The 9382-nt window shown below is 45.2% G+C and overlaps 1 protein-coding gene across 1 annotated transcript; it reads right to left on the bottom strand.

Annotated features, from left to right (window-relative positions):
- Nucleotides 1-327: 327 nt before the first annotated feature.
- On the bottom strand, nt 328-9382 carry LOC142362323 (histone acetyltransferase p300-like). Its single transcript, XM_075429549.1, has 10 exons — nt 9290-9382; nt 9061-9166; nt 8409-8522; nt 7269-7505; nt 4122-4215; nt 3281-3415; nt 2770-2887; nt 2108-2282; nt 1703-1835; nt 328-586 (listed from the first exon to the last, which is right to left on the bottom strand). Exons 1-10 carry the CDS (start codon nt 9380-9382, stop codon nt 328-330), a joined length of 1464 nt encoding a protein of 487 aa, XP_075285664.1.

The following is a 9382-nucleotide window of genomic DNA, read 5'->3' as shown; positions in this document are numbered from 1 at the left end:
AGCCACGAAGCAAGTGTCTCGCCCCATGTCTCTGGCACCCATTCTCGTTTACACGAAAGGTACGTCCACTGGACTTAGTTCTATTTCCCACTCTGCCTTTTTTATTTTGTTATCACTTCCATTGTGTTGACCTCGTAAAAAGAAAAGAGGTAAAAAAAAGAGAGCCTGTACTGAACGTTCCTACTCCGCACAGATTTTGCAGCGAGCAGCTAAGCAGCTGACGTGTGGAGCACACGCACAGCTCCTCTCTTGTGCACACGGTGCAGCCTTCGCTGCAGGCAGAAGCCAGGCAGCACGGAGAAGGTTCGTCCCAAGGGTTCACCTCCATTACAGATCCACACGGATTGCTTGTCCAGACACCCCAAAGGCGCCAGCACGAGGCTGCAGCCCGTTGATCTGAACACAAAGGAGGGTCACTGTCAGCATGAACCACGCTGAGAAATCCAGGTAGCGACTGGGGTCACAGACTAATTGCAGAGGGACAGTGGCGGGGAGCTCGCAGAGCCTCTGGCGCGCAACTCGATCAGCAGATTTCCGTTGCATCAGGGATCCTCCAGGTTCAGCTTTTCCACATGATCCTCCAGCACTGTTAAGAAACAGAAAATGGCCTTGAAAGTATTTAAACAATGCAGTTGATAGCAAAATAAATGATAAAGTCTGTTACTCCCTTGCAAATACTGCTAGACACTGCACTGCACGACAGACAACAAAGCTGTTTCCAGAAAGGACACAGATACAAAATTAAAGGTCCATTAAATCCTTCTATTGCAACAACCTTTCATGTAACACGTTAGGAGCTATTGCTGGTGGGCATCCCCCGCTTCTTTCCCAGAGCTGAACATGCAGCACCGCTCCCTTAGCTCACAAACAGGCTGGATCGGGGCTTCCCGAGAGCTTAAGCGAAAATGAGTTCTGTCTTTACACAGAACAGGCTTAAAGGCAGCCCCCATCCCATGGCTGCTCATTTGTCATTGCGGTTCTAAATAAACCTTTTCAATAAATAATAGTACTTAAATGATTTCATTTTAATTTGAATCAAATTCAAATTAAGACAGACTTATTTTCTCTTCCATAATAAAAACTTTGTTATATAACATTAATCTTAGTTTCTTTGTAAAGCCAGCTCCTTTCTCTAGGGATGTGACAGGACTGACGATCTCAAGAAACCAAACCCCAAAACTTAGATGAGACTTCACTTGTCCTATCTCCTTCCCTACTGCTGCTCTGGACCTGGTCTCTGGTTTGATGCCACTTGAAATAAAAATTTTAGAAAGATCATTATAAAAAGGCTGCTGCCAGGTGAACGCACAGAAGGAGTCCAGGATGCAATGGGAAGAATTATTCCTGCAGGGCAGAGGCCAGGCTGCTTTCTCAGAGCTGGACACGGGCACTCAGCTCCAAGTTGTGCAGCTGGAGCAGCTTTTTGTACCTCAGCACCAGCTCTGTCCCTCGTCACAACTCCTGTTAGGAGGATTGGCACGTGGGCTATTTACGCTTGCCTGCTGGGGCTGTCCCATCACCCATGCTCTCGGGTGGGGAGCTCATGCTCCAGGTCCCCAGGCTTCATCAATTCATATGCTGCTCCTCCAGAGCCTTCTTTTTCAGTTTTCTACTCTCTGTCATTTCAAAGAGCTCAGGAGAATCCTGGCAGTCTGTGGGCCTAGTTTCACATCCAGCACCAAGTGGCAGCCATTCTGGTTACAGGGCCAGCTTCCAAATTCTTAAATGCAGCAGGAAGTGGCACACGGCTTTAGTAATGCTTCTCCTCTCCCTTCCTATGCTGACGCCGTAAGAAAACAAAAAACATTGCAAGGGTTTAATTTCTGGCATCAGCACTGGGGAAAGCAGACATTTTGAAGAAAAAATGCACATAGACTTGTAACCCTTGGTCCTTTGAAAAATGAAAGTAAGGTAGAACAGCTCAGCAAACCAACAAGCACACAGAAGAAATAAAAACAAAACCAACTTGTGTGCTGCTTAACTTCTGGCAGTCTAATTTTACAAAGGTAACTGTGAAAAGAGGGAAATGGTCACCAGCCTGACTATGGTGGCAATGACAGTACACAATTCCCCTGCACCAGGCAGTCAGTAACCCAACTGTTCTTACTTGCAGACATCCCTGGCTGGGGCTGGCCCATGCTGGGCCCTTGACTCATGGGAGCCTGGGGCATGCCCAGAGCATTCAGGATCATGTTTTGCTTCTGCAGCCTGGTTCTTCGTTTCTCCTCCAACTCCTTCTGAATCTTATAGATCTTCTCCGCTAGTAAGTGATAGTACTCTGCCTGTTGGGGAGCAATACAAGTCAGCAAAGGAGACGACACACACATTAAGTAAAAGGCAACAGGTCCCAGTGACCCAAGCTTGGAAAACAGCCTTCCACACACACATTTCAGCTGGGGGGGGGCCTCTCCCTTTGCAGGGGCTGCCGGGCACACAGGAGGGCAAAAAGGGGCACTGCTGGCAAACACTGGGCCAACACTGGACATTTCTCTTCTCTTGTCCCAACATTTCTTTGGGCAAACCACAATGAAAAGCTTCACGCTGCCTTCAGGGAACCCCGAGAAGTCTCCGGCACAGCACACCCTGACTCCCGGCACACTCAGGCAGATGCCTGCAGCTGGCTGGTTCCTACACCCCCCTCAGCAGCCCCTGAGCACGTGCTCCCTCAGCCTGGGACTCCCATCTGCGCTTTCGCTCCTCTTCCTCCCCAGCCACTGCAGGATCAAGGCAGAGATACACACGACTGGACAACGCAGGATGGCATCTCACCCTGCTGTTTGCTGATTCATACATATCCCCTTCAACTTTCCGAGCATATGCCACCAAATTCTCCATACGCCGATCCTTCAGTGCTGCCGGGTCAGGAGTAGGAAATATGGCTTGGACTCTGAAAGAAAAAGCACACAAGTGATCGGGATGTCCCCAGACCGGGACATCAGCACTGACGCCAGGGATCTGAACACAAGGCAGCAAGCAAATCTTCCGACAGACTGTGGCACTGCTACTCCTCCTGAGGGACACTGCCCCCATGTAGATGGCTTGAGTACAGAGTGGGACACTTCCCGTACAACAGCCCCAAAACAGTAGATGCAGCTCCATTAATGACCACAAAAGCAAGAATGCACTTTCTGGGCTTCTACTTTCCCTTCTCACAGACCCTAACAAAATTCACTCCCTCGACCCTTAGTTTCAGAAGCCAGGCTTCCTCCTGCCCCCCACATACACACCTTCGAGGCAGCAACCCACCTAACAGGTGATTGTTTTGATATTAGCTACTCACAGTTTATGAACAAGGTGGTTTCGGAGATCCTGAGTAATGTCTTCATGCCACTGCTTACGAATTCCGGTATTGGATGGTTGAGCTGTTGGCATTGTTCCCAAACTGGCAACGTTGGCGCTTTCACTCATCATGGGGCTTCAAAAACAGAGCAAGAATTGAAGGCGAAAGTCTAGCCCAAGCTTAGTCATCTTCCAGTCACAGCCTCTTTTAGAATAATGTTAGGACAAAGTGCTAGTTCAGCCATTCCCTAATCAATGGACAAACTCTGCAGAAATAGCTCCACAGACACGAAAACAACGCCATGGAAGAGTACATCCTATCCCACCCAAGGATTTGGAAAATTGGAACAAAAACAACAAAATCCAAAGGGAAAGATAGCCATCAATGACATCTACCCCACTGTTTATGCAAGAAGTGCCATAAGATTATTAAGCACAAGGATCACTTGTACACCTCAGTGAGTAACTCGCCCCTTATTCCCACTGCAGCTCAATGGCAGGTTTGCGGTATGCCACCCTGAGCAGTAAACGCACCGGAGCTTCACATCTGCCCAGATACTCCACAGACGACGCCTAGAACTTCTATGGCCTAAAAAGTCAGTCTGCAAGTAGTAATGAAGTTAAAATGGACACCAAGACATCTAGAAAGGATGGGAACAAAGACATCCCAACTACTAGGCTTCTCTTCCAACTGTTCTTAGCAGCAAGCATCAGTTCAGTCCCTCCCAGTATAAGCATGCAATACCCATACGTACACCCCCTTCCATCTCATTTCTTACAGCCAATCATCAGCATTTGCAGCTGAACAAAATCACTGGCGTGCAAAGAATACCTCAACTTACTTTTGAGAATTCATGGTTGAATGTAACATTGAGTCAGGCAGCAGGTTAGGAGTTTGAACCCCTACTCCTCCATTCACTCCCACTGGATTTGCACCTAGAAAACAGAAGAATAAGGTTGTAGAGGACCTTGTCCAGGCGGATCTTGAATATCTCCAGAGAAGAAGACTCCACAGCCTCCCTGGGCAGCCTGTTCCAGTGCTCCGTCACCCTCAGAGGGAAGAAGTTCTTCCTCATGTTCAGATGGAACTTCCTCTGCTTCAGTTTGTGCCATTGCCCCTTGTCCTGTCGCTGGGCACCACTGAAAAGAGTTTGGCCCCATCCTCCTGACACCCACCCTTGAGATATTTATAAGCATTTATAAGGTCCCCTCACAGCCTTCTCTTCTTCAGGCTGAACAAGCCCAGCTCCCTCAGCCTCTCCTCGTAGGAGAGATGTTCCAGTCCCCTCACCATCCTTGTAGCCCTATTCCTCTATTCACTCCCATTGTAACCCCTACTCCTCCATTCACTCCCATTGGATTTGCACCTAGAAAACAGAAGAATAAGTATTCTAAAATGAACACCTCATTTACTGTGCAAAATCACTAATTACTCAGCAGTAACAAGGGTCTAGACTTTCAAGTATTTTGACTTTTGTGAAGGCAGTTTAATTACCCACTACTCTCTTTACCTTCTTCCTTTTACAAAGTTAGAAAAAGTATGAGGCACAACACTGGCGACCTCCCAAGTGAAGCATCACAGCACATCACTCTTCTGCACATCTTCCTGAACTTCTCACAGTACAGGCAATTTAAATTTGCTGCAAATGTTATGTATTACCAACCACTTGTTTCTTTGTTTAGAAGCATTGTGGGTTGGGGGTTTTTTTTGTTGGCTTTTTTGGTTTTTTTTTGTGTGTCATTCAGGGGCTTAGGATATATATTCACAAAGGCTTCAAAAACTTAAAACATCAGCTACCACCTACACCTGACAAGGTCCCCTCTCACTCACTCCATACTTAAGGATCCTACTACTAACTCCAGCAATCGTACTAAGAAGTAAAATATGACAGTTCTTTGCTGCAAAAACCTCTAGTAATTAGTTACGTACCAAAAGCTGCTTTTCTGAATCACAGCATATCTCAATCACCACAAAAAATTGCCCATTTTCTTCACACACTATAGTTAAGACTCAAATAGTGAAGAAAATCGCAGTGTATTTCTGTCTGGAACTTCCACATAGGTCACTTTGTGAAGTTGAGAGTAACATGAAAGCCATCACCAAGCTTCACATGTATTTAGGACATTTGAATCCTACAGAATCTGTATTTCAAGCAAAATTAGACACTGCATACATGAGAAATCCCCTGAATTTACGTATAGCAAGCCTAATACACACCTCTAATATCACAACCAAGTGTTTACCAGCCTTTTCCTAAAGCTGCCTCCAGCCTCCCTTCCCTCAGTCACTTTCTTCTCCTTCCCAGATTCACTTTGCCATCTGACAGTAAGCTGATGTAGAAAACAACTGCCAACCTTTGCTTTAATTCTCCCTTTTCAATTGCCAGAATCAACCATTCGCTTGATCTACTTAGGACTGCATCTTTTCACATTGCAGTCCTCACCAAATCCTGCTGTTTCTCCTAAACTTGCCCTGTTGTCATGCAGGCCAGGACCTCGTAATTCCTATCCACCTGTTCCCATTCCACTCTCTCCTTACAATGAAACAACAGTCAGAAGTCTACACTTTCCATGCCTGTCCTTTCCACGTTAAGTTTCAAGTTCTTCACCCTCCAAGAGCTTTTCAAGCCCTTCTCAGTCGATTTTCTTAGCACTGCTACAAGGAGTGCGCAATACAAATGCACAGGCCAAACGCTGTGTCCATAAATAAGACAAAAGAAAACAGAGAACCATTTTGCTTCAGAAAAATGGATGGTATTCCTTTCAACCTTCTCACTGTAACATTCTTGAGTGTCTAGAAATTAATCTATTTGTAAAACATTCTAAGGCACAGTAGAAAACCATATTACTTCAATTTCATTGTTTTAAGACTAACTTCTTAAGACTTTCCTCCCCCCGCTTTTTTTTTTTTTTTTTTTAAATCTTTACACACTGGAAGGCAAAGTTTGAGCAGTATACAAGTCACATGCAACCTACGAGGAGCAGTCATCTCACTAACAAGTCTAGTCTATCCAACAACCTCTTCCCGACTAACTCAGCAGTAGCGTGTCCTTTGGTGCAGAAACAGCACATCGAACTGCAGCCTGCAACCAACTGCTACTGTCCTCTGCACTCTCTCAGGCCTTTCCCCATGGAATTCCTGTGCACACAGACCACTCATTCCGCACACAAGCTTCTTACGGGGCATACAGGCAGCATCACTGCAATCCCATACAAGCTTGTCGTAAGTATCTACCAGTTCATCTTTCCCCTTTTCCATTAAAAAAACACCTCTAACTCAAAGAACTCATGGTAAGAGCTGGGAGTGGCAAAAATTCCCGTGATGTAATCTCAGACTATCAGAATTAGAGTTGATGGTTAAAGATTACTTCATCTGACACCAGTGATAGCTAGGTTAGAATTAACTGCACTTCAAATTACAATTCTTATGTAGTCTTTTGTGATTTTGCAACAAGCCACCCAGACAATTTACAGTTAGGTGAGTCCACATGACAGGATTCAGAGGGAAAGTCTGTATTTACTACTCTTCATTTTTAAAACAAACGTTTCATATCTGAGATACAACTGTAAAATGCTGCAGTCTGAGTGACAAAGAAGTACACTTGAATACAGGCATTCCAATGCATGTATTTCCAATTAAAAACTCCTAAAAGGCCCAAAACTTGCAATACAGTACAGTTAAAGCTACAAAACTACATTGAACAAATGCTTTGGAAAATGCTTTTGGTCTCAAAAAAACAAACAAACCACTATTCATTTTTCCAAAGAAAGTACTTTTCCCAGAGAACTTGTTTTGCAAGAGCAGGCATCCGGGCCCTCTAATGTTCCTGTTCCACTGAGCAGCTTGCCATTTCAAAGTCCAACATACTGCAAAGCCATACCTTTTGCAAATTAACTAGCAGTATTAACCTAGTATGTTAACAAAATTTGCATTATAGCACAGGAAAGCTGCCTGTAGTTTGTATTTTAACGCTGACAGATAAACTTACTCATAGGATTCATAGGGCGCAGACCCTGGGGTGACTGTCCTTGTTGCTGATTCTTCACTTGAGCCTGGGGCTGCGTCTGCATCTGGGTCCCTTGATAGGTCAGTCCAAGGGCTGCATAGGCTCTCTCGATGGAGCTGGGGTCTATCTGACTGGTAGTGTTTATGCTGGATGTTGTCTGCTGCCCCACGCCCACAGAGCCAGTATTTGCCAGTCCTACTGCAGCTCCACCCAGCAGTGCTGGAAGAGACGTACCACGTTAATAAGGAGAGCAGGAGGTAGCCAAAGAAGTCCATGAAAACAGGGAAAGAACATGAGTGCACGCGCTGTTCAGAAGTAAAACATCTCCTTCTAGGAGCATGCAGAGAAGAGGCCAGTCGTGAAACAGAGAGACAGGTCTTGACCCAACCAGCCATTCCAGCAACACGCTGTTTTCCCTTTGAGCTGCTGAGAGGAAATCCCACTCCAAGTATTTAGGACACATCTGTTTGCTTCAAACTGAAAACAGAGGCCCATCATGTCACAGAGGCTAAAGGCAGAAGGGTACATACAGCTCTTCAACAGCCACTGTAATGCTTTTTTTTTTTTAAAAAAAAAAGGTTTTAAAACAAGAAGTACCTCAGCTCATGTCAGTCATGTGAAAAGCCCAAAGCAACATTAAGAAAGGAGGAAAAACCACCCATACAGAGAACACAATGACAAAAATCTTGCCAAATATTTTGGCAGGAAGACCAAGGGGACACAAAGAGAAGGGGGAAGAGATATCTGATGCAAACAAAGGATGAAGACAGAACCAAATATCATCAGGGCTGAAATGACACAACCCTCCATGGGTGTGCACATTAGTCTCCAGAACCTGGCCAGCTGGAAGAGGTGGTAGTAAAAAGCCAATCATTTGGTTGAGAGAGCTATGACTTGTTCACCCATAGCACTCTCCTAGGAAAATTCAATAAAATTAGAAAGCTTCCATAAACACTAGCTATCAGAGATGAAAAAATACTCTGACTCTAAAGCAAGAAGAAAATCATATCATATGTTCCCAGGTTCAAGAGCATCACCACTATCACCTGAGTGCAAGAAAGTTTAACTCCCAACATGCATTTCATGGTTTATCCAATACATGGAAGTCCCCAGTAGACTTACTTTGTTGATTTCTTTTGTCCCCAGCATTTTTGAGAGGCAAACATACAGGACAGTCATGTCTCGTACAATTCTTCCAGTGCGAGATGATTTGTCGGGAAGATGTGCAATGTGCCACTGCAAAAGGGAGGAGAACGAAAAACTGTTACAAGCTACTGCCAGTATCCCCACATGGTCAACACAAACTGGGTAGGGAGCAACTATTTCTCTCAGGGCACACATCTATATCAACGCAGGTCAGTAAAGTAATACTTGAAATAGTTCAGCACTAGCTAGCCCTGAAAATGTAGCTAGATTTCTTCAAGTACTATTAGCACGACCAAAACTTACTTGAAAGCTGTTATACACCCAAGCCTACGTCTGCCTAGCTCGAGGGAGAACACCATATACATCAGGTATCAGGCAGACTGGGCCAAGCAATTGAAATGCCAGCAACTGGCATGACTCGGGCAAGTGTAGGCTACCAAAAAGGTAGTATACATTTTCCTTGGCTACTAGGATAGACAGAGTTCACCAGTGCCAGTGGCAGCTCAATTCCTGGCTAGCTGTTGCTCAAGATTTCTCTCTTCCATTTAAGTGAGACAAGTAGGCTCCTACCTGCAGATTCCTGCTTTCTGTCTACCCTTATCAGAAGGCAGCATCCAAAACATCTTACAGTGAGCTACAAGGTTAAGTAAAAGATCTTCATCCATCCCTTTGTGCTGTTCTGTCGCCTCTAACTTGCCTAAACTTAAAAGGCTCAGAAGTTTATGATTTCCATTCTTAATGGGACAGATAGGTTAAAAAAGAATTCTACTTCCCAAACCACCCACTAACTCTCCATCTCATTCTAGTCCTGCTGCCCAAGCATGATCCTGCAGGACACTCACACCAGTCTCACCTACTGCTTTAATGGCTGTCTTCCACCTTGCATGGGGCAGCTGAAGCTGCAGGGTGGCTCCTAGCGACTCCAGATGAGCACAAGTGAGCTTGCTCAT

This window comes from Opisthocomus hoazin, chromosome 8, assembly GCF_030867145.1.
Source record: "Opisthocomus hoazin isolate bOpiHoa1 chromosome 8, bOpiHoa1.hap1, whole genome shotgun sequence".
Lineage (NCBI taxonomy): Eukaryota > Metazoa > Chordata > Aves > Opisthocomiformes > Opisthocomidae > Opisthocomus > Opisthocomus hoazin.
Note: the sequence above shows the minus strand (reverse complement) of the source record. Positions and strands in the feature narration are given on the sequence as shown.